Below are 26296 nucleotides of genomic sequence, written 5' to 3' on the forward strand. Positions count from 1 at the left end.
TCCATTCAGACATTCCATCATCCATGCCAACCAGCACGGATTTCAAAAACATAGATCATGAGAAACCCAACTTGGATTTTCCTTACATGACATACCGAAAACAGTGGATCAAGGCAGTCAAGTAGATGCAGTATTTCTCAATTTCTGAAAAACATATGACTCAGTACCATATCTGCATTTATTATGAAAAGTACAGTTGTATGGGGTATCAAACGAAATTTGGGATGGGATTGTGAACTTTTTTCATAGGAAGGATGCAGCTAGTTGTCTCTGATGGAGAGTCATTGACAAATGTAGACATGACTTCAGGTGTACCCCAGGGATGTGAAGTAGTCCCCTACTATTCCTGTTGTATGTTAATGACTTTGTGGGCAGTATTGATAGTAACTGCAGACTTTTTGCAGCGAAGTGCAGTACAGTGAAGTACAATCTAAAAGAAGCTGCACAAATATTCAGTCAGATCTCGATAAGATTTCAAAGCAATGCAAAGATTGGCAACTTGCTTTAAATGTTCAGAAATGTTAAATTGTGCACTTCACAGAATGAAAACAATATGGTATCTTATGACTACAGTATCAGTGAGTCGCAGTTGGAATCGGTTAACTAATACAAATAGCAGGGTGTAACACTTCGTGGGGCCTGAAATGGAAATGATCATATAGGCTCCCTCATGGGTAAGGCATGTGGTAAACTTCAGTTTATTGACAGAACACTGGGTAAACGCAATTAGTCTACAAAGGAGATTGCTTACTACAAATCACTCTTGTGATTCATCCTAGAATATTGCTCAAGTGTGTAGGATCCCTACTAAATAGGACTAACAGGGGATATTTATTGTATACAGAGAAGGGCAGCATGAATGGTCACAGGTGTGTGTGATCTGTGGGAGAGTGTTATAGAGATGTTGAAAGAACTGGTTGCCACTTGAAGACAGACATAAACTATTGCAAGAAAACCTGCTTACAAAGATTCAAGAACTGGCTATAAATGAGGAGTCTAGGAATATACACATCCCCCTACAATTGTGAGGTCAAGATCAGATTAATCACAGCCTGCACACAGGCATTTTAAACTTTCTTCCCATGCTCCATACATAAATGGATTTCAACAAAACTTTATAACGGGTACAGCAGTGTAGGAAATTATAGGTTGCTAATTACCACAAAAATAACACACTAAGTTGCAGACAGGCACAATTAAAAGATACTTACACATAAGCTTTCGGCCACAGCCTTCATCAAGAAAAGAAAATAACACACCATTCATTCACACAAACAAGCACATCTCACACACAAATGACCGCAGTCATGTGCATGAGGTGTGCTTGCTTGGTGAACGAACGGTGTGTTTATCTGTTTCCAATTAAGGCTGTGGCCGAAAGCTGATGTGTTAGTGTCTTTTAATTGTGCCTGTCTGCAACTTAGCGTGTTATCTTTACAGAAAGTAGCAATCTATCTTTTCCTACATTGTAGATATTCCTACCTTGAGTTTCCGTTGTTTTATAACTGGTACAATGTGATGTAGCCTCTGCCATGTGCTTCATGGTGGTTTGCAGAATGTATGTATAGGTGTTGACGTATCTGTGACAATTAAGCAGCTGTCTATCTACATCGAAGGCCATCACCATACTGTTGCTATGCAGTTGCTAAACGCACTGCACTTGGAAGATTTTAACAGCTGGTTCAACACCTATGCCATTTGGTTCTTATCCCACCACCTCCTCCAGATGCAGCATGTATGAACAGTATGGTTGAAAAATGTTATTGCATGTCCCTAGCATGAACCTCTGCTGGTCCCTGTGTTCAGTCACCACAATCTGACTGTTACCCTTACACTCTGTCAATCCTGATCCTCTCCTGCCCCAATATTTTACTCTCTCTGTCCCTCACCCCCCCCCCCCCCCCCCTTCCCTTTCACTCCCATGCACACTTCAGTTTTGTTATTGGTACCAAAATTAATCCATGCTTCCCCACTGCCACTGAACGCTTCCCCACTGCCACTGAACTCAATGTTCTCTTCTTCCTCTTGCCTCCCTACCTACTTCTTGCATCCATGTAGTTATAGCTATATCTACATGCCACTTGGATGCATGGTGACGTGTACCTTGTGTCACTACTAATCGTTTCCTTTCCTGTTCCACACTAAGAGTGGGAGGAAAAAGACTGTCTATATACCTTTGTATGAGCCCTAATTTCTTTTATATTAGCTTCACAGTCCTTACATTAAGTGTGCATTTGTGGCAGTAGAACCGCTGTGCAGTCAACTTCAAATGCCGGTTCTCTAGATTTACTCAGTGGTGTTCCTCGAAAAGAACGTCACTTTCCCTCCCTATTGTCTGACTTGTTTCTACTCCCAACATCCATTTATTAAGACAGCAGCACATCAACAGGCAGTGTTGCCTTGGAAAAGAATATTGCATGTGCCTTTGTACTAAAACCAGACGAACAGAAGGTTATCCGATATTTAAATGTGCCACCCACAATTCATGTGTGCATGAGTTCTTGGTGGTCCATATGTTTATACACTATTGCCAGCATTGAATTTCCATTCTTGTAGTATAATAGAATAAAGAGAACCTCCACATTTACCTCGTGAGTTCTAGTTCCCCTCCTCCCTCACATGTTAAAAAGACAGCTATTTCAAAAACATCAGTTATTTTAGTTTTGAATGAGGATTGTCATTTATTGCAGATATATGAAACTATTGTTTTCTAATTGGTCAAGAGTAACAAATACTCTATACATGTAGCGTATTAAACTTCCTTATAAATAAAATTTCTTTGATATGTCTGTTCTGTGACTTATTTTAAACTGCTGAATGTCCTCAACTGAATTGGGCTGTGTAGAACACTTTATTCAAGTGAGGAGAATACTTTCATAAAGAGAATTTAAATGGTTAAAGTTTTAATGTAAAGATCTGTGACACATATTTGACAAAAGAAAATTATTTTGCCAACTATAAAATTATTTTATCAGCTATTATCTGTTACACAGTCTCCCAGTAGCCATTTTAAAGTGTTAATGTCCACACTTGGATCATCTCTTTACTAATCAAATATGCTGTAAAAAGTTTTGCAAATTTCTTCGTTTCTGCAAAACATGAGACCTTCTGTCCTATTGAGTGGACAAGAAAGGAAAGTAGTTTTGTATGATATTCAAACTGTTAAAAATTTCCAGCCTTATTTTGCTGTAGTATGGAGTGTTGATTGTGGTGTGTGCAGGCGAATGCTGTCTTCAAGAACAACACATTTTTTCTCACCAAACTCTATTCTGTATAATGATCATATACTTAACTTTATTTTTAAGCCTGTCCTCTGAGTTTTCTCAATCAAAACGAAAAAAAAAGGACTGAAATGTTTACCTATAGAAATACTGCAAACAACAATTTGACTGGCAGTAGTTGGGTCAGTTAAACTATGTCAACATTCAAAATCCCCTGAATAAGATCACGATTCATTTATGTGTATCGTACTGTGTTAGCACCGATGACTAAATTTCGCATAACTTTATGCCATCAAAAGCCAAAAAATTTCACTGTGGCTGTTCTACTGAAGTGCGATTTGTAGAGAATTTGTTGCTGTTGAATGAATGACAGCAGTTGAAGGTGGTACCAATCTGTGGTACTTTGGTCCATACATTCTTATTTTTTTCCGTTTTATTTATAAAATGACATTTGCTAATCAATACGGTGAGCTCTTAGCATTTTTTACCATTTACTTACATCCATTCATTTTTAAATTTATTGATCATTTAACTTTATTCATTTCTGTGTACTAATACACACTATTGCTGAAGTTGTTAATTTCAGTTATTCCAATAATTGATTAACCCAACAATGTCGTTCATTTCAGTGTCCATTCCACGGACCAATAGTGCCTCGGGATGAAAAGGGTCAGCGCACAGATGGTCAGCCTGATGAAAAATCAGAAGCTAATACTGATGACACCAATAAGAATGTTCCTGATTGGCAAGACCCGCAGCTTCTTGAAGACATTAAGGTAAACTGGTAGCACAGTGCATCAAATAAAAGTTACCAGTGAGGCAATGTTTTAAGAGGAGGCAGAGGAGGAATCATATTAGAATAATGTAGATAAATTCAACTATAGCAGAGAAACCTGTTTTGACAATCATTTCAATTCTTTGTGCAAGAAGTACTTATATTGCAACACACACAATTTGTCAGAGTTTTCTTTGTTAAAAGCATTGAATTGTAATGTGTGCAGTTGTCAGCTGTGGATTTTTGGGCAACAATTGGCTTGTGTTCAACCCCTCTCATAAACCAATCAAGGTATTTAAAGGATCTGTAGACTCTTATTTCTGGGAATTCTGTATATTTTAAAGCTGCTTCCATTGGGAATAACTACAAAAACTTCAGAAGACAAATTTTAAACAATATTTTGTGTTGTTTAGGAGCTATGATTCATATCTGAAACGTTTCAGTGCAATGTATGTCAATGAGCCACCCTAGAAGGCTCACAACTCTTATTGTGTGAATGTGCTGGGCTACTAAGAGGCACAGGCCTTTGCAGCACTATTTCTCTTTCTGTGTTGCAACCCTGTACATGTACTATCCCTTTCCCCCTCTGCCTTTCAATCAGATGGTCTTTCTGGTGTAGACCCCACTTGGACCTCGTACACAATTTAGGACCCTTGTGTTCCATTTCACTCCCAGCACTTTCTATGCCTCCCCCTTGATAAATACATGGTCCCCATTGTTGGGTTGACATGCCACCACTTTTCCAAATTTTCCAGAAGTGCAGATTGTGCAGGGAAGGTCGCCCAATATGGAGTCCCACCTTTGTGCCTTTCCACCTTAGCACCTTTCCTTTCCAGTAAGCTAGTACACCCAAAACCCAACACGATAGCCATCCCATTGTGGGAGGTTCGTCAAGTATCTGCATGATAGTAGTCACCTGACCCCACAGGGATCGCACTGTTGGTGCTTGAGCTGATACCTCCCAGTGTATGCCAAGGAGTATGTGCCTGTCATGACTGGGGCTTGGAGACTCTGAGAAACAGATTACTGGCCAGGTACCCATTGCTGAGGCTGGGTGACACACATGGGGATAGCTCCTGTTTGGTATGGATGGCACCTTGGCAGATGACTTGTAGATCAAGCTTTTCTCCCACAGGTCGTCACATGGCCCCAGCAGTCTCTTCAGAAGCAAAGAACTCATTCAACACAGAGGTATGGAACCCCAAAATGTTTCCTTCACAGGCTATGCCGTCAATTTTGATTGAAACAGCATCCCCTGCCCAGTCATTGGTGTTGCTTGCTTGTGTCAAACTGGGCTACATTCTGATGACTGTCTCTCCCCATAATAGTCTAAATATGGTTCAAGGCATAATTTTCCATCGTGACCTCCTCCTGCAGTCCGATGTTGAGTTACACACCAACTTGGAGCAAAGGGCTGTACACGTCGTCCATTTTGTCCATTGGGGGCCAGAGGACAATAATGTTGCTACAAGGGTTATTCCAAAAGTAAGGTCCGATTCGCCGTAACTATTGAAATTTGGCGCCAATGACAAAACACGCATGCGCGCCGACTCCCGGCAAGCCTTGCGCGTCAAACGCCGCCATTTGCTTTGTTACTGTTGCTGAGTGTAGTTCACAGTGTCACTTTACAATGTTTAAGACAATTGATCAGCCCGCCGATTGTGAAGTAAGGGCAGTGATACGGTTTTTGTCTGCAAGAAACAATTCAGCGGCGGAAATCCATCGGCAGATTACTGAAGTGTACGGTCCTAACATAATGAGCGACAGTAAAGTGCGCAAGTGGGTGCGAGCTTTTAATGAAGGACGGGATAATGTGCACGATGAACCACGGTGTGGCCGACCATCAGTGATTTCAGACGATTTGGTCAATGCGGTTGACAAAAAAATTCGTGAAGATCGCCGGTTCACTATTACAGACGTAGACATGCATTTTCCGAATGTGAGTAGAACAACTTTGTACAGAATTGTGTCTGAACATTTGAAGTTTCACAAATTGTGTGCCCGTTGGGTTCCCAGGCTGCTTACTGAGCCCCAACGAATGGAAAAGAATGGCTTTTGCTCTTGATTTTTTGGAGCGATATCATAAGGAAGGTGACAGTCTTTTAGACAATGTTGTCACAGGGGATGAGACATGGGTTTCTCACATCACTCCAGAGTCTAAACGTCAGTCAATGCAATGGCGTCACACGTCATCGCCAGTCAAGGTCAAGGCAAAGCAGACAATCTCAACACGTAAGGTTATGGCGACTGTGTTCTGGGATAGACGTGGAGTATTGTTAGTCGACTTTATGGAGAGAGGAACAACGATTAATAAAGCCGCCTACTGCGCTACCCTGACTAAACTTTGACGTGCAATCCAGAATAAGCGACGTGGTCTTTTGTCGTCTGGAATCTTGTTGTTGCATGACAATGCCAGACCCCACACTGCAAATGAAACGCAAGCTCTGATCAAGAAATTTGGATGGGAACAGATGGACCATCCTCCTTACAGTCCGGACCTGGCGCCAAGTGATTTCCACCTGTTCCGTTACTTAAAGGAGTTTCTCGGCGGCAAGCGCTTCGACACAGATGATGAAGTGAAAGAAGCAGTTAAGGACTGGTTATCGTCACAGGCGGCCGATTTCTATAACATGGGCATTCAAAAGCTTGTTGAACGATGTGACAAATGTTTAAATAAGTATGGAAGTTATGTAGAAAAATAGATAAAGATGTAAGGAATGTAAATAAAACAATTGTTTTGAAAAAAACATTTTAGTTTTGATTTTTTTTTTATAACCGGACCTTACTTTTGGAATAACCCTCGTACTTTAGTCTTCATCTGGGCATATGGGGGTGATTTGTTGCCTGGAAAGGTCAAGATGATGGTATACTGGTGCAGCATGAAACTGTGTGTCCCCCATTCCCCCCCCAAGCAGTACTACAAAATGTATTAAATTCTGGCACATGTTGTCTTCATGTTGCAACACCAGCCCAGTCTGTAGGAATTGAGGACGAATGTTACACGCGAATGTTCCTAGTGCTCCTCTCCCTATCTGCATCAACTGTGGAGAGCGTCATTGTCTCTTGGTGGAATCTGGAAATCGCTGAGGCCATTCGAGACCGTAGGCAGTCTCTCCAATGACATAAGCAGTATCCATCATTCGAGCACCTGATTGCCTTTAAACGGCTCTATGCCCAGATCCAATACTTAATAAAATGAAGTAAGCAAGAATGCTGGGAATGGTATGGTTCAGCCATTGGACCATGTACGCCTCCTTCGCGAACATCTTCCTTTGCATTATGTTCAAGCCTTTGTGTCTGAGAACTATCAACCTGTCTTTCATGTCCTTAAACAGCAGATTGAGCAACTGCACTTTATCTTTCACTACAGGCCACTAGAGCCTATAATGGTCCATTCAGTGAGTGGAAATTATTCAGTGCCCTTGCCTTTGCCCTGATACAGCCCCAGGACAAGACCGCATCCACAACCAAATGCTCAATCACTTTTAGTGGATAGTCAGTGTCATCTCCTTACCATCTTTAACTGCATATGGAGTGAGAGCGAAAGTGAGCTCCCCTCTCAATGGCAGAGTAAAGGTGAGCTCCCATCTCAATGATGGGAGAGCATCATCGTCCCAGTAGTGAAACTGGGAAGCTTCCCCCAGAGATGGACAGCTATTGCCCAGTTAGTCTCACCAATGTTCTCTGTAAGTTGCTCAAATGCATAATGACCTGGAGGTTGTGTTGGCTCCTTGAGTCTCGGGGTCTTCTGGATCAGTAACAGTGCGGTTTTCACCAACGCCTTTCCACTGCTGATAATATGGTTTGTCTGAAGTTTGCCATCCACACAACTTTTGACTGACGTTAATACCTTCTTGCCCTCTTCATCGACATGCACGCTTATGACATCACTTGATGACATAACATCCTTGCTGCCTTACGTGAGTGATGTTTCTGGGACCCACTTCAGATTTTTGTCCAGAACTTCTTGTTGCACCATACTTTCCATGTTCAAGTTAACGCTTCCCACAGTATCCCCCCACCCTCCCAATATCCAAAGAAATTTTGTTCCCCAGCACTCTATATTAAGTGCCCCCTTCTTTTTAGTGGTCATCAATGGTCGAGCAGCAGCTGCGGGGTTTTCAGTATTACCCTCCTGGTCTGTCAACGATTTTTGCTTTTACTGTTTCTTCTCTAGTGTGGACGTTGCTGAATGCTTACTGCAGCTTGCCATTCAAAATGTGCAATCATGCACAGCTTTCAGTTTTCCGCTACTGAGACTCATGTTGTGCACTTCTGTCACTGTCGTACTGTTCATCCACAACCAGAACTTCATCTCAATAACCAGTTACTCAATGTGGTGGAGACTTACCACTTTTTGGGGCTGGTCCTTGATGCCTGGCTGACTTGGCTTCCCCATCTTCGTCAGCTTAAGCAAAGGTGCTGTCTACACCATAATACACTTCACTGCCTCAGCTGGAATGCAGACTGCATTACCCTTCTGCAGCTTTACAAAGCTCTGATCCATGTCCTGTCGTCATCATGGGAGTCTGCCATATGGTTGGCATCACCCTCACCATTGCAGTCTCTAGAGCCAATAAATCAATGTGTGGTCCAACTAGCAACAGGAGCCTTTAGAACTAGCCCTGTGAACAGCTTACTTATGCAGGCTGGGGTTCCTCCACTTTGGATCAGATGCCAACAACAGCTACTCAGTTATGCTATACTTGTTCGCATCTCCTCTAAGCATTCAAACTACCATGTCCTTCTCCATAGTAGGGAGGTCCACTTCCCACAACAGAGACCTAGAACTGAGGTCTCAATTGCTCTGCTCTGAACTCCATTTCCCCCACTGTCTCCTCTTGTCAGGTAGGTGTTTTTTTCCACCTGTTCCTGCCTGTCCTCGATGTATGTCCAGGTTCGGAATTGGTATACACTTACAGCTTGATGGCCAGTGGATGAACTGGTTTTGCGTACACACATGCAAGGTGTAGTGAACTACTCTCCTTGCCAAGAGGATGCAGTGTCTTCACTGCTGAATTGGTGGCCATCAAACGAGCCCCTAGCCAAGCTCTTTCTTGCACTGGCATGGTGCTTCTAATCTGCAGCGACTCCCTGAGCAGCCTTCAGGCTATAGACCACTGCTACAATGTCACCCATTAGTCACGACTATCCAGGATCTTCTCTCTAACCTCCATCAAGCTGGATGGCCAGTTGTCTTTTGTTTGGACTCCTGGACATGTTGGGATCTCAGGGAATGAACATGTTGACTGCTTGGCATGGTTTCCTACCAGGATGCTGAGTTTGGAAATGGGGGTTCAAGAACTGGATCTTCGGTCAACTCGACGCCATCAGTTATTGGATGTCTGGAACTTGGAATTATTCGTCCTGGACTCCCCAAACAAACTGAGACTCCCCAAGCAAACTGAGACTCCCCAAACAAACTGAGGGCAGTAAAGCAGACCACGACCATGTGGCAGTCCTCCCTTCATGCTTCCCACAGGGATCCACTGTCTTTTGTCAGCCATGCATTGGCCACACTTGGCTGACCCATGGCCACATTCTCTGACCTGAGGACTCACCTTACTGCCAATGTAGTACCCACCTGATGGTGGCCCACATCCTAGTAGACTGCACAAATTTTTCTGCATTGTGGCGATATATTAAACTTCCTGACACACTACCTCTGGTGCTAGTGGACGATGCCAAAGTGGTTTATGTGATTTTACGTTTCACCTACAAAGGTGGTTTCTATTCATCTCTGTGAGGTGGGGCACTTTAGCCTCATGGACTGCCTTAGTGTTTCGAGAGGCAGCCCTTGCCTGCTGTGGCCAAGGTCACCATGGCAGCCCTTGTTCAGTGGTCAGGCCCTTTCCGCTCTTTTATTCTCGTTGTTCTTTTATATTTACCATTTTTAATTTTTCATCTTTCTTAAACTTTTGTCATCTTGTCTGTGTTGCTCATTTTCTTGGGGGCACCGGCTAGTGAGTAGTACTGGTGGGGTGCAAAGAGTGCGCCTCCCACCACATACCATGCTCTGGGGACCTCCAGTTGCATTCTGGGCAAGCAGCTTGACCACCTTATCCTTGTAACTCCCTTCCCAATTCCTTAATTTTAGCTCTCTCTTATTGTATCTTGCTTACAATTGGGCTTCCCAGGATTTGCCTTTTGTACCCTTCTTTTAAGCGTTACTTCTGGTTCAATACATGTAGAATGAAGGGACTGATGACCTCAAAGTTTGATCCCTTTAACACCAACAACCAAACAAACAAACAACCAACAAACCATATCAATTAACACATACCACTGTCGATCATTATACTTGTTACTTGGTGCAGCAATTACTTTGACAGTATCATTATGTTATAAATAATTACACTTCTTAAACTGTTGCTTTTATGCATTACAAAATATTATTTTACCAGAAAATGGGACTTTTTTATACTGAAGCTCTCACCTGTAATTAATGAACTATTGTGTCTGTTTATACTTCTTGAAAACATAATGCTTCTAAAATTCAATAGGTTTCCGCCCTAAGAGGGGTGTTCAAAAATAAACCGAACTTTTGAAATAGTGCACCATCCAGCAGAGAGAGCACGTGTTGTGGTTACTGAGTGCACCTAGCTGCATGTTGAGACAACGAACTGCCATATGCCTCATATCGCTCAGACAATTAGCAAGCGAACCACAGCTCCTGAAGTAAGCACGTGTACAACCTGCTCGTCAGATTAGTGCAATGAGGGAGCTTGAAGAAGAATGTGTGTGTGTGTGTGTGTGTGTGTGTGTGTGTGTGTGTGTGTGTGTGTGTGAGAGAGAGAGAGAGAGAGAGAGAGAGAGAGTGATTTCAAATGCTTGCCCAAGCATATGGGAAGGAACGTATGAGTCGCATGCTGTTCTATGAGTGGTTTAAATGTTTTCAACAGGGTAGAATATCGGTCTCTGATGATTCCATGTCTGGACGTCCTTCCATATCAGCAGATGATGGGGCCATGAGGATAGCGTTCATGCTGTGATTCGCAGAAATCGTCGTTTAACTGTTCGAGAAGTTGCTGAGGAGGAGGCATCTGCATAGGATCATGCCATCAAATTTTCAGTAAAAACTAGTCAGTTGTAACAGGCACTACAGTGCTAAAACCAGTTGATTGGTATGCAGTGTAAGGAGGGTAGTTTTGATGAAGGTCCACCATTTTGCGATCAGAAAGTGATTAGAAAGAATATCTGGTACTACTAAATCTGCGGAAAGACTTATACTGTAGAAACCCTTTCATTAAGACTGTAAGGAGCCAAATTTCTGTAAGAGCAAAACCCTTTCAGTAGTTACTCCATTATCTTTAAATTTTAGAAAACCTTCAACTTCTTTAATCCCTTAAGTGGGTGTTGTACATGCACACATCTTTGCACCTCAGTGAGTAGTTTTCCCTATCACAGACAGGTGCAGTCGTACCATGTACCTAGCTCACTCGTGAAAACATTTCTTTGTCAATTTTTATTTATGAACCAACTTTAACGTGGTTGATAATCAAATGGAATCTTTTAAAGAGGCAAATGATGTAGAATTCTGCCCACCTCACAAAGACTCGGTTTGTTTTATGTGTGAAGTACATTAAGGCAGGGTGTTACATGTAAAATAACTTCACATTCACCAATCATTTTCTGCTACTAATCTATCATGTCAGCATGGACACACTGTTTTGTGGGAATAGCCAATGATTTGCACTTATGGATTTAATTACACCCAGAATGTTGAGCAATCCTCAAAAGAAAGCATCTGAAACGGGTGATCACCAAATGTGCTCTACCAAACCATTGACTTATCAACACCAGATTCTTCTCACCATTTAAGAAGTGTGTCCTTTCCATGATGGAGTGAGCTCTGCTATGAGTGACATGTGCAGCTCTGCAATTTTTGCAGCTATACGATTTTTCCAATGCTAACCAGCTGCAGAGACCCTTTGTAATTGTTTTGGTAGGGAAATCAAAATATCACGACATTGTTAAAGAGAGTGAAATATATTTCTGGCATTAACTTGTGAACGCTGTGTAAATTGTACCAACAATTCCACTATAGCATGGGAGACCATCTAAAGGATTTCTAGTAGAGAGGAAGGTGACCAATTAAAGGCCCAATAAGAAGTAGTTATCTTCAGAGAGACATAGTGCGTATGATGGTTGAATGTTTCTCTGGGATGAAAGCTATCACCAACCTGGATTCATCCTTCTGTCACTGCCAAGCTATCTATGAGGAGAGGAATTGAAACTTTTTTTTTGGACAACAAGGGAATTGTAAATAAGTTATACACAACTGCAACCAGTCACTTTTTTCAATAATAATGCTTTAAAGTGACTGGTTGCAGTTGTGTATAACTTATTTACATTAATATACAGTCACGGTTCTAAAATATCCGTAATGGATAAGCATAACAAGGGAATTGGATTTGGCACTGTTCGCAGCACCACATAGGGCCAGTAAAAAATTTGTCCTGCCCTGATCACTACCATTTGGGAGACAAAATTACTGTAGACGTTACAGGAGAAGGACCATAGTGTTAGCCACTAGCTACACAAGAAAGATATTGGAGTGGACATTGAATCATTATCTTGTCGGCATTCTCAAGTATAGGCACCTTCTAAGTGGTTTTTTGGTTTGGGTTCTATCATTGATAACCTGTCTCCGGTGGAAGCAGCTATACACCACACTTTCCTACACAAATTATTACAGGTAGGTGTGTTTTTCCATCTTCATAAGGACTATAATAATACTTCAAGGCATAGTATTTTTGAAAAACTGCATCAGTGCATTTTTGGGAAGTCCAACATTATTATATGGCACTTCCTTACTTGGTGTGTAAGATACAAAGTCAGGGAACCCCTTTCCACCAAGTCAACATTTTTATCTTACCATTATGTCCATGGTAAGAATGCCAGTATATTGTTCCTTACTTGTGGATGATTTCACTCTTCCTCATACCTTCTAATAACAAAATGTCATCTCTCAGATTTTCATGGAGTGATTGATTAATGGTGTGCTTCCAGGTGTTACACCTGGTTGTTTCCATTTTATGCACAATATTTTGATGGCTGAACCAGCAGTCTTATTAAGGTGCTGTGAATTTTGCTGATATGTGTACTTGATGCCTGGACTAGTTTGAGTCCAGGTAGCGAGTGCACATAACATCAAAACAAGCAGCACCTGGAGAATAAAGCTGGGATGGTCAGTGAAATATTGTACACAAAATGGAAACAACTCATCAGAACACCTGGAAGCACACTATTACCAACATACCAGTTGCTAGTGATGTAAATGGGCTTGGGGGAGAGGACTGTGAATAAAAACTTCACATTCTTAAAAGGGAAAACAGTGTTCAGTGACATCCACCATTCACAGTCAAGAGACTTTGTGGTGATGAAAATATAGTAAATTCGTGATACAGTAACGTATTAAATTCCTTTCATCATTCTTCATAGTTATTTTCATCTTGTAGTCTTAATTTCAGTTTGATACAGATTCATAGTTAACTTTTGGGTCAGCACATGAAAGGGTTCATGGGTGACAAATTCATAAAAGAAAATAATATTCATGATTCTTCTTTATATTATAAATGAGTTCCACTGGATTATGTATTTCATCTGTTTATTACAAAATCATAGAGAAATGTGCTTTGTGTGGATGTCAGGATTGAACTGAAACAAACTAAATGCTACAGCTTTGTGTTTTTCATTTATATACACCCTTCCGTGTAATTTTTGTTGTTGTATGCTCAAAAGGGACTCCTTCAACATGGGTGTGGTGTTTAGAGCTCCATAATGTACTTGTTGTGATTGAAGGCATCCGCTGGTGAACTTGCAATTCCGCACATTGCCGGAGGAGTGCTTCAAACACATAAAAGTTCAGCGCAAACAAATATTTGTATCAACATATAATATAATATTAAAAAATGTAGATCTGTGCACTATTTTAAACATTCCCTTTAACCTCCCATAAATAAACTAAATGGTTGCTCATTTAGATATGATGGCAAGACTACACTAAATTTTGCACCTGAAGTGAAAATCTTGAATTTAATTATGCAAAAATTTGGCACCCTCACATATGCTGTCCTATATAAATAAGGGAGCATGTTCCTATTTCTTAAGTAATCTTAATTCAAACATCAAATATTACATTAGAGAAATTATCTTCTCCATTTATATATTTGAACATAATCTTTGTTTGTATTTATTTATTTCAGTAATTAATTATCCGGCCACTTAAAATACTCAGCTGTTACACTTTCCTTTTTAAAAGTTACAAGTTCCATTTATGTCAAGTAAGTATGTAGTTCCCCCTTGCTTTTGTCAAGTAACCCTATAGGTTTCAACAAAACAGTTCTGCTAATTGAACCAACTTCGTTATTGTCAAAGTATTCCCTTAAATCGGAATCTTTGGTGTAATACAATATTTATTGTTATCCTTATTTGATCTTTGAAATGTAAAGAATGCCAGTACAACTAGATCCTACTTCAAGGTATCTGTCACACACAACTGCAACGATCTATTAATTATACATGGTGGTCAGAAACAGTTTGCAAATCTTGTACAGGTGTTGCTGGGGGAGGGGAGGGGAGAGGGGGGGGGGTTAATGCTGAGAAATAATTGTTAAGAAAAAATTTGATACATTGCGCCATTGCGTTTCTGTGTTATTTAGCATTTAAGCCGGTCAGTCTGGTCTTCGTATGCACAAGTTCAAGCACTTGTCAAGAGACAGTGTTGCCAAATGTTTTCTTTTGGTTTCCTCAAACCAAAGGAATGTAGTGTATGCTCACCTAACTTAAATTTATCACTTATGGAGAAAGGCATATTTTAACTGGTAATGAGAATTTCAACAAATGGTAGCTTATGGACCCACAGATGTTTCTGCATTACTGCGCTTTAGCACGTACAAGTGCTTAAATTTGTGCATGCAGTGACCTGATTGGTTAACTTCAATGCCAAATAACTCGGAAATGGTGCAACTCCCCCTTGCCCCAGTATGGGTGTCCTTGCCCAATGGAGTAAAAGTTGGAAATCTGTAATGTAGTCCTCTATTGTTAGATCTAATTCTTTTCTTGTCCCGTGAGTTGCTCATTCAAAATTTAAATATGTATTAATTCGTAATTCCTCTGAAGTATACCTTTTATCCCTTTTAGTATTTAATGTCGATCCCATATCTGCCTGCGCATTAGTATGTGAATACAGTAACTTATCCTCCAGTAAACCTTTGTTTTGATGATTTCCCCTCACTGCTTGAGGGTCCTATATGAGCTTCTAATTTTTCTAACTGTGGTTGCAATTAATTTATAATTACAGAAGACATAGCAACATTCATATTTGTTACTCTTTCCAAAGTACCATTTGTGTCTAATAGTTTCTATTCTAATATACCTACTCTATTCACAAAATTATCCACTACAGATTTAATTGTACAGAAATGTTCTACATGTACGTCTACACCTACATAGATACTCCACAGTATACTGTGTAGCCTGTGATGGAGGGTACCCTGTACCACTGTAAGTCATTTCCTTTCATATTCCATCCACAAATAGAGCAAGGAAAAAATGTTTGCCTATATGCCTCCATATGAGCCCTAATTTCTCATACCTTCTCTTTATAGTCCTTACATGTAATGTATGTTGGAGGCAGTGGAATCGCTCTGCAGTCAGTTCCAAATGCCAGTCTTATAGATTTTCTCAATAGTGTTCTTCAAGAAGAATGTCGTGTTCCTTCCAGGGATTCCCATTTGTGTTCCTGAAGCATATCCGTAACACTTGTAAGTTGTTCGAACCCACCAGTAACAAATCTAGGAGCCGCGTCTGAATTGCTTCAATGTTTTCCTTTAATTGGACCTTTTATGGATCCCAAACATTCAAGCACTACTCAAGAATAGGTCACGCTATTGTCCTATGAGCAGGCACCTTTACAGATGAACCACACTTTCCTAGAATTCTCCCAATAAACCAAAGTTGACCACTCGCCTTCCCTACCACAATTCCCATATACTTGTTCCATTTCATATTGCTTTGCAACTTTATGCCCAAATATTTAAATGAGGTGACTGTGTCAAGCTGGACACTACTAATGCTGTATCCAAACATTTCAGGTTTGTTATTCTTACTCATCTGCATTAGCTCCCATGCCTTTTCATGTTGAGCTAGCTGCCATTCATCACACCAACTAGAAATTTTGCCTAAGTCATCTTATTTCCTCCTCAGTCACTCAACTTTGACACCTTACCGCACACCACAGCATCATCAGCAAACAACAGCAGATTGCTGCTCACACTGTCTGCCAAATCATTTATGTATATCGAGAAAAATAGCAGTCCTATCACACTTCTGTGGGTCACTACTGATGCCACCCTTGTCTCTGATGAACACTTGCTGTGAAGGACAACTTGCTGGGTTCTATGTCGCTGAGCCACTCACATATCAATGAACCTATTCCATATACTCGTACTTTCTTTAATTGCCTACAATGGGGCACTGTATCAAACACTTTCCAGAAATCTAAAAATATGGAATCAGCCTGTTTGCCCTTCATCCATAGTACACAGTGTATCACATGAGAAAAGGGCAAGCTTGGTTTCATACTGATTCATGAATCTAAGATTCTTGGTCTCAGCAAAATTTATTGTATCAGAACTGAAAATGTAGTCAAGGATTCTGCAGCAAACCAATGTTAAAGATACTGATCTGTAATTATGCTGGTCCATTCGTTACCCATCTTATATACAGGAGTAACCTGCAATTTTTTCCAGTCACTTGGGACCTTGTGCTGGACGAGAGATTCGCAATAAATGCAAGTTAGGGAAGGGACCAGTGCTGTAGAGTACTCTTTCAAAAACTGAATTGGGATTCCATCCAGACCTGGTGACTTACTTGTTTTCAACTCTTTCAGTTGTTTCTCTACACAAGGGACGCTTATTATTATGTCAACTTTACAGGAGTTTGTTCGATGATCAAATGATGGTATGTTTGTGTTATTCTCCTGCATGAACGATTTCTTAAACGTGAAATTTGAGACTTCAGCTTTCATTTTGCTGTCCTCAACTGCCACACCAGATTGATAAGCAAGTGACTGGATGGAAGCCTTAGACCCACATACCATGATAAACAAGTGACTGGATGGAAGGCTTAGATCCACATACTGATTCCCCCCCTCCCCCCCCCCCCCCTGTCTAATCTTTTTCTAAATATGATGGTGGTAATAGTATGCTTCATGCATAGATCTTTTCACAGACGTACAAATCTGTTCTAACATTTGCTTGTCGTCATTTGCATCTTCTCTTTTGATCTAAGAGTAAAACAGCATTTGCTTCCTCAGCTGTTTCCAATCTCATTGTTAAACATGGCAGGTTTTTTTGTCCTTAATCCACTTACTAGGTGCACAATTCTCCAGACCATGCTTTATAGTCTGCTTAAAATTTGCCCATAATTCCTCTGTGCCAATCATACTGGAAGTAAGCGATGTCAGTTCACTGTCTAAGTGGGATACCAAAAACTGCTTAACACTCTCGTAGCCTTCTTAACTGATTCATTAACTTTTGTAACCATAGTTGCTATAACAACATCACGGTTTCCTTTTTTATTTGTCATTAATGAACTTAATTTTCTCAACAATTTTTCTTTCTGATCAAACTTCACTTCGCTGTTTGCCAAAGTTAATTGAGAAATCACTCACAGTATATTGTATCTTAAAAGAATATAATCCAACAGATTTTAATAAAGTGAGCTCTGCAGGGAAGTCTGTCGCTGAGCAGCATTGCTGAATTGCCTCTGTGCTGTCTGGCTGTAACTCATAGTATTGCATGTTGTTTGCTGCATGACAACTGCATACTGTGCTACCTGGTTGCATTGGGTGCAAACAGTTTATTGCAGATTGCAGGCTTTCAGTCAATACTAAATTTGAGAGATCATGGCTACTCTGCTACTGCTTCTTCGAACGTTTTAAGCTAATCACATTGCAGTTTCTGCATACATTCAGTGAACGTATAATGGATGTGAATCTTCAGTATTTGATTTTCACATGCAATGTTTCATTAAGTTCTTCTTTATGATGTACAAAGGCTCAAAATCTTATTTGTAATTATTATTTGTTGCTACATACCATTTGATTATGTTTAGTGGTGTACTAGTCATCTTTTTCATTTCCATGACAACAGCTTGTTGATTTACATTGTCAAGCAAAACACTTGTTTTTAGATAATAACAAATATTTAAAAATAATTTTCAGTTTCGATATAGAGTTATTAATAACATTTAGAGCCAATAAATATATTTTTATATCATTTTTAAATATCGTTTGTTCTTCTGCGGTGTAAACTGGTCTCAGTATGTTGCAAAAAGCCGTGTACAAAAGTACAGTTTTTCATGGAGTCATATCTCAAGCTCTGTTGATCACAGAGATAAAGGATAAAGTGTTTTGGATAGCTATTGGCTTAGCAACAATTTGTATACCTATTGGAAGAATGGGTATACTGTAGCTATCCTAAGCTACAGGTCGAAATTTAAGCATCACACAGTTCCTCCAACCCAAGCAAATTGAGCAAATCAGTTAGTTCTTTTGAACTAGGTGTGATGTGGGCTGGCCCCTAGGCAAGTTAGAAAAAAACCATTTGTTCATGGGCACTTCCTCAGAAAACCCCAAAAGATCATCATTTTTGGGTACGAAAACTACCAGTTGTGAAATTGGTGACTTCTATAATTTTTATTCATGGCAGATCACCAAATTTTTTGCCATGTGTTCTAAAGCTGATATTTTTGGGGGGGCTTCGATTTTTTTTCCCCAATATTGTTATCCATTACAAAGATCTGGTAGTTCAAAATTGCTGTACTTGTGCATAAAATCACAGAAACTGGTTTTTAGCTGTTTTTGTGCTGTGCACCACAATTATCTAATTAACTAACCATAGCAAATGGCACAATTTGACTGGTACATTCTTAAGACATTCATCTATAAGTGTCATTTTCCTCTTTTTGAAAATCTGTATCTGTTATCATGATATACACAGAAACCCATGATTATGGGTACCAAAAGTACCAATTGTGTTTCTGTTCATGTCAGATCATAAAAAATTTTATCATGTGTTCTTAAGATAATGATCTTGGAGGACCTTGAAACACTTTTTTCCTATATCAATATGTGTTACAGAGATCCATAGGTTTAAAATGACCGTACTTATATGCATAGTATCCAGTCTGAGGAGTAAAGGTAGTCTGAAGTGACATACTGGGCACATGGCAAGGGTTCTGAGATCATCCTATGGGTTCCAAGATCATCAGACTAGGTTTTTAGTCAGCATTTTTCCACAAATAAATCTGTATGATGCTCTGTCTGAAAAAAATTACATAGAACTGGGAAGGCTGCAAATTCAGTAAAATATTTCTGAAAACATTTTTACTGTTAATACAAATCATATCAGGTTTGAACTGAAACAAAGTAAATGCTACATCTGTGGGATTTTCATGTGTACACACTCTTCCAAGGTAATTCTCTTTGTTGATGAGCAAAGTATTCCCCCCCCCCCCCCTCCCCCAAAAAAAAAAACCAATATAGTAGTAACTTTATATTATGCATACCTATTTGTTGTTTGTGTGTGTGTCAAATTATATTTATAAATGTGTCAATTTATTATAGTGTGTCTACTAATCTACCCTTCTCTACCCCATGTAGCACCTTTATAGATTTTGTGATGCTAAATGAAGATTTATAGTTCTCACTTTCATTTGTGTGCTTTCTGAAACTGGTGGAAAAACATTTACCTGTTTGCCTCACATAGAAATTTTCATATTCACCACATCTGATTTTATAATTCGCTGATTGTGTAAATGGTTTTGTTTTCCGGGTTGTGTGTGTGATTATTATCCCTACTATGGTGTTCGTGCGGTACCTGATTCGTACTTCAATTTTACAAAAATTACTGGCTGTTCTGTCTGAGATGCCATTATAATAAAGTAAAGCAATGAATTTCATTTTTTTCTGGTTGTGCTTCCCTTTTTAATGTTATTTCTTTATGTATATTGTTGCTTTTGTAATGTACAGGGTGTTTCAAAAATGACCGGTATATTTGAAACGGCAATAAAAACTAAACGAGCAGTGATAGAAATACACCGTTTGTTGCAATATGCTTGGGACAACAGTACATTTTCAGGCAGACAAACTTTCGAAATTACAGTAGTTACAATTTTCAACAAAAGATGGCGCTGCAAGTTATGTGAAAGATATAGAAGACAACGCAGTCTGTGGGTGCACCATTCTGTACGTCGTCTTTCTGCTGTAAGCGTGTGCTGTTCACAACGTGCAAGTGTGCTGTAGACAACATGGTTTATTCCTTAGAACAGAGGATTTTTCTGGTGTTGGAATTCCACCGCCTAGAACACAGTGTTGTTGCAACAAGACGAAGTTTTCAACGGAGGTTTAATGTAACCAAAGGACCGAAAAGCGATACAATAAAGGATCTGTTTGAAAAATTTCAACAGACTGGGAACGTGACGGATGAACGTTTCATTGTTGTATGTGTGTTAGCTATTGTCCAGTGCTGTATTGAATAGAATGTTGTGTTGCACAGTTTGTGAATTTCGAGATGGCAGCATTAGAGGAGCAACATGTCTGCATTAAATTTATCGTGAAACTCAAGAAAAACTTTAGATACACACCAAATGATGCAGAAGCCTACAGTGATGAGTGCTTTAGTCGTACTTGGTGTGACGAATGGCTGACACAGTTTAAAAATGGCCGGAAGGGTTCCTGAGGAGAATCATAACTTGTGATGAGATGTGGGTGTGTGGTTATGATGTTGAGACCAAAGTTCAATCTTCACAATGGGTAGGGAAAGGCTCTCCAATACAAAAAAGAGCTCGAAAGGTCAGGTCAGATGTCAAAGCCATGCTTACAGTTTTCTTTGACTTTGAAACATTAGTTCATGAATTCATACTACAGGGACAAACTGTTAATCGGAGGTTCTATCTGGATGTGTTGTGACGCCTGCGAGAAAGTGTGAGAGTGGGACAGCCTGAAATGAGGGGGGACCTTTCATGGCTCTTGGATCGTGGTAACGCACCTGGACATTCATAACTGTTGGTGCGTGACTGTTGAACAAAAAACGAAATTGGTGTGCTGCCTTATTCTCCGTACTCTCCTGACCTGACCCCTGTGGACTTTTTTTTTTTTTAATTTTTTATTTCCAAAGTTGAAAACACCATTGAAAGGATGAAGATGTGCAATGATTGACAAGATAAAATGAAATTAATCGACTTCGCTTCAAGCGATCCAGCAAGAGGCATACCAAGACTGCTTCTGGAAGTGGAAATGGCATTGGGAGCGTTGTATCAATTGTGGAGGAGAGAATTTTGGAGGATACCATGCACAATAAGTAAAAGATAAGTGTAGAAAAATTTTGTGGTCAAAGTTTCTGAATTTTTTGAACAGACCTTATATTGACATTATTCCGTCCTGGATTCCCCATAGTTTAAAATCTTGTAAATACAGCATATGAATGTACCCATTGTTAATCCCACTGTAAATGGTTCTCATTCTGTTGTATTATGTTTTGTAGATGCTTGAAAATGGCTTAATGCCAAAATTGCAATTGCAAAATAAATTTCTAACAGCTGAAAGCTAGATGAAAACCTTTAAAAAATTTTCTCTTGTGTTGCATTATTCAGTTCAGACTTCTTGCACTCCATATTCATGTCTAACTCCAAGGTCATGACATGACAGGATAGTGTTTGTGGGTGACAGATTCTTAAAAAAAATATTCTTGGTTCAGTTTTGAACTTTAGTTAATTATTATTCTTCCTTGTAGTACCAGTGAGTTCCACTGGATTATGTAATTATATCTGCGTATCACATAGTCATATACAAATGAGCTTTCTATGAGGATATCAGGTTTGATCTGAAACAAAGTAAATGCTACATCTGTGGGATTTTCATGTATACACACTCTTCCAAGGTAATTCTCTTTGTTATATGCTCAGTCTTCACACATTTGTTGTGATGTGGAGATGTCTGGTGATGAACTCCGAATGCTGCCCAAGGAGTACCTCAAGCAGATAATTATACAACTGTACTAACGTATATCATATTAATAAATGTGGACCTGTGCACTATTTGAAACATTCACTTTAACTTCCCGTAAAAACCACATGATTACTCATTTATAATATTTGACTATAAGGATTTAACAGTAAACCTCTCGCTTTAAATTTAATTACGCAAAAATTCAGTACCCTCACACAATGCATACTTAATCCACCAAAGTTGAAAATAAAGGGTACCAACATGGTATTATGGCATAACGTGAGGTTCTTCCCCCTGTGGTTCTAACAAAAAATTTAAAACTATTTGCCTGAAGCCAGTTGATGTCAAAGGTCTTAGCCACAAGTCCTCCAGTGCAAGTAGAATGTGATTTTAGAAGGCTTTTGTGTGGGCCCAGCTGATTATGGGTGCAAGTGCACAGATAAGTGAGACAAACATTTGAAGATCATTGGTGGTAAAACATGAGCAGACCAGGCTGGCTACAAGATCAGCTCCACCCATAATTTCCACTGTGCTGAGGCTGGTAAGCCATGTGTCTGCTTGGTGGCAACTCCTAATGGTGCATTGTGCATATAAGTTTTAGTCTGATCCCCAGTCACCAGTATTCCATATGGTCGACTTCTGCCCATGTAAATCACATTCGCAAATCACACATTCAAAACAGTGTGAAATCTGCTTCAAAATAAACCGTCACTCACTTATTGCGGACTAAACTGCAGTTCTTAACCAGAGCTGGAACCAGCTGCTTCCTCTCCAGAATGAGTCTTTGGCTCTGCAGTACTGTCTCTACTTTTTTGGAACTTCCTGCCAGATTAAAATTGTGTGCCAGACTGGGGAAGGTGAGGTTCTGGGTTTGACTTGATATGACATACATTTTCAATCTTCCAGGGAGCTTTAGGTGCACACTCTGGTGCAAAGTGAAAAACTCATACTACGAACAATGCTCTACGCTGTGGTTAAGTCTTTTTACTGCAATGTCATTTCTCCAAGAGAGATAGTGCAGCATGGTATGCAGGAAAACATCTTTTAAGTTTGGACAACAGGAGAGAGGTACCAGCATAAGGGAAGCTGTGAGACTGGGTCACAAGTTTTGCCTGCATTGCTTAGTTGGTAAGAGCATGGACTGTGAAAAGGAAGGTTCCGTGGTCTCGCACACAGTTATTTTGTTGTCACCATCATTAACCGATTGAGAAGATCCTTGGTTAAGGATAATATCTCACCTTCATATTAGCCTTCAAATACTGATTTCTTAGATATGTTATGTGTGGTAAAATTGCTAACTACATTGAAGATCCAAATCTTTTGCTCACTATTTGCTGGCAGTTTTGTACTTTTTTTTTGCACAACAGAGCTGTAGGTATTTTCTTCCAACAATCTGTAGATAGATACCATTTGGACTGGAGATTTGTCCATGTACTTTGAGGCTGCATACAATAAATAAAAAGCAGGAAAGGATAAGCTAAAGAATACAAACACTTGATAATGAGTTATACAGATGGCCTAATGAATTAACGGTCGTTTCGTGTAGGATGGTAGCTTGTTGGTCAATCACTACTTCACTTTCTACACAATACGACATTATATTAATATTATTACATTATTAACTTACATGCTGTTTTGCTAGAATCTGCTATTTTATCTCCATATTAATGAGATGTTTCCTACAAAGAAACAATCTATTTTGGTTATCTTCTGTAGCCACATGTGCAGCGACTCCTCGCCCTCCGCCCCTGCGTGTGTAACAAAATTATATGTCTTAATGTACATTTTTTCAACACAAAAAAGAAATTCGGTTTTTAATATTTTATTAATTTGGTTTGAGAAAAGTAGTCAAGTATCACCTATTTTTAAAGCTTATAGAAAATTGGATAAAATTATACAAATTTCAGGTCTGTAAGTTGAAGAGTTTGTGAGATATTACCATTTCAAGGTTTGAAAGTGTGACAAAAATTGTCAATTTTGGAATGTTTAAAAATGAGTAATTGACAAACTAAAAGGTCAAAACAATTTAATTTTGAGTTTCACCCTATTTTGATAGGTAGAATAAAATTACAGAGTTATAAATCACCAAGTCCATATTTATTTGTATTTATTTTTTTACTTGCCAGTTTCACATGGATTATCCTCTGGCAGAAAATATTCTGAGTGTATTATTTCACATTTTATATTTTATTTTACAGCTAAATTCCACCTGCATAAGTGATACTTATCAGCAGAAAATTGTTGGGGATATTCGGCTTGTGCCAAAAAGTATCAGGTTCAACGCATATTGCACCATTAACTATATGTGAATGCAATACTGCAATGAAATTAGAGATGCTACTGTTCATGTACATCTCTTCATTTGAGTAATGATGCCACAACAGGCGATGCCAAAATGCTAATTTGGCAAGGAAAGACAGATGGGCGCCCATTTTTTTCTTTATTTGGTTCTTTTATTTAGCTTCACCAACTTTGACGACTTGCAATTCTTCTTACAGCATTGCAAATTAGTTTCTCATTACGGGTAATGTTTAGCTAGATGGAGAACTGATATTCAAATTTTTCTACTGAAAAATACAGTTAGGGGCCTATTCCTTTTCATCATTTCTTATTTCATTTAACTGTTATTAAGTGAAACCATTCTGGGTGTTGAAAATTCAGTGGGTGTTGAAAATTCAGTGATAACCTAAGATCATTGTTTGATAGAGTATTACATGTTTGAAAAACTTGAACATTTTGATGATAGTAATACTCCTGTGCATTCTGCATGTAAGTAGGAAGGTAGCAGGTTTACTGGCTAGGAATGCTGGAGAGGGGGTGGCAGGTGCATGGGTTATGCATGTGACACCTGTGTCTCAGAGCCAGTGAGGTGCGGCACGTGATGAAGGTGACGTGAAGATGGGAGTTGGGAGGTTGTTGACAAGACAGAGGAAGGGGGAGCTGTTGGCGGAAGATGTGGGTACAGTGGATTAATGGAGATTTGAGGCCAGGAGGATTATGGTAATGAAAGATGTGTTGTAAGGATAACTTCTAACTTACATATGTGTAATGAATATAATAGAGGGAAACATTCAACGTGGGAAAAATATATCTAAAAACAAAGATGATGAGGCTTACCAAACAAAAGAGCTGGCAGGTCAATAGACACACAAACATACGCACAAAATTCTAGCTTTCACAACCAACGGTTGCTTCGTCAGGAAAGAGGGAAGGAGAGGGAAAGACGAAAGGATGTGGGTTTTAAGGGAGAGGGTAAGGAGTCATTCCAATCCCGGGAGCGGAAAGACTTACCTTAGGGGGAAAAAAGGACGGGTATACACTCTCTCTCTCTCTCTCTCTCTCTCTCTCTCTCTCTCTCACACACACACACACACACACACACACACACACACACACACATATCCATCCGCACATACACAGACACAAGCAGACATTTGAAAAGGCAAAGAGTTTGGGCAGAGATGTCAGTCGAGGCGGAAGTAAAGAGGCAAGGATGTTGTTGAAAGACAGGTGAGGTATGAGCAGCGGCAACTTGAAATTAGTGGAGGTTGAGGCCTGGCGGATAACTAGAAGAGAGGATATACTGAAGGGCAAGTTCCCAGCTCCGGAGTTCTGACAGGTTGGTGTTAGTGGGAAGTATCCAGATACCCCAGACGGTGTAACACTGTGCCAAGATGTGCTGGCCGTGCACCAAGGCATGTTTAGCATTACATATGTGTAATTCAGAAAAGCTGGTGGTAGACAGGAGACTCCAGATGACCCAGGTAACTGTAGAACAGTTTGCTTACATTTTGTCCACATAAATTTCTTGTGTTAATATTATTATAGTGCGTTTAAAATTAGTTGTGACTTTTGACAGTTCCGTGTGGAGTGAGTGGAGGGAAGCACAGTTGCCAGCGTGCACAGAGTGAGTACGTCAGCTGCTGACCACAGTACATCACCTAGCCTACTCTGTGCAGTACCTGTCAGGCTCGCTTGACTGCGCGAACAGCAAACCGCCCAAGCTGGCCGATCTGTTATCTTCCTCAAACAACGTTAAAGAAACTATTGGGTAAAACACTGTGATTCTAGCACATCTTATAACTTAGTTCGTCAGCTTAATGATGAACTGCCTGTCACATCGCTAAAGATCATAGTGGGATGTTTTGATATTAGGTAACCTACTGCATTAAATTCTTAAAGTTTGCAGTCAAAAACAAGGGTCACTATGAATTTGCATTGGGTGCATGTTTTAAATCATATGTTGCTGTGTATGAAATGTAGATAACATACTGAGCTATTCTT

The 26296-nt window shown here is 39.8% G+C and overlaps 1 protein-coding gene across 4 annotated transcripts in view; it reads left to right on the top strand.

Annotated features, from left to right (window-relative positions):
- Positions 1–26296, top strand: part of LOC126474914 (UV-stimulated scaffold protein A-like) — a 129779-nt gene that overhangs the window by 96015 nt on the left and 7468 nt on the right. For all 4 annotated transcript variants that reach the window (XM_050102413.1, XM_050102410.1, XM_050102412.1 and 1 more), the window contains one exon: positions 3851–3997. In XM_050102413.1, coding sequence (XP_049958370.1) covers positions 3851–3997 — 147 coding nt within the window. The remainder of the gene's footprint in view (positions 1–3850; positions 3998–26296) is intronic.

The sequence above is a fragment of the Schistocerca serialis genome, chromosome 4 (assembly GCF_023864345.2).
Source record: "Schistocerca serialis cubense isolate TAMUIC-IGC-003099 chromosome 4, iqSchSeri2.2, whole genome shotgun sequence".
Lineage (NCBI taxonomy): Eukaryota > Metazoa > Arthropoda > Insecta > Orthoptera > Acrididae > Schistocerca > Schistocerca serialis.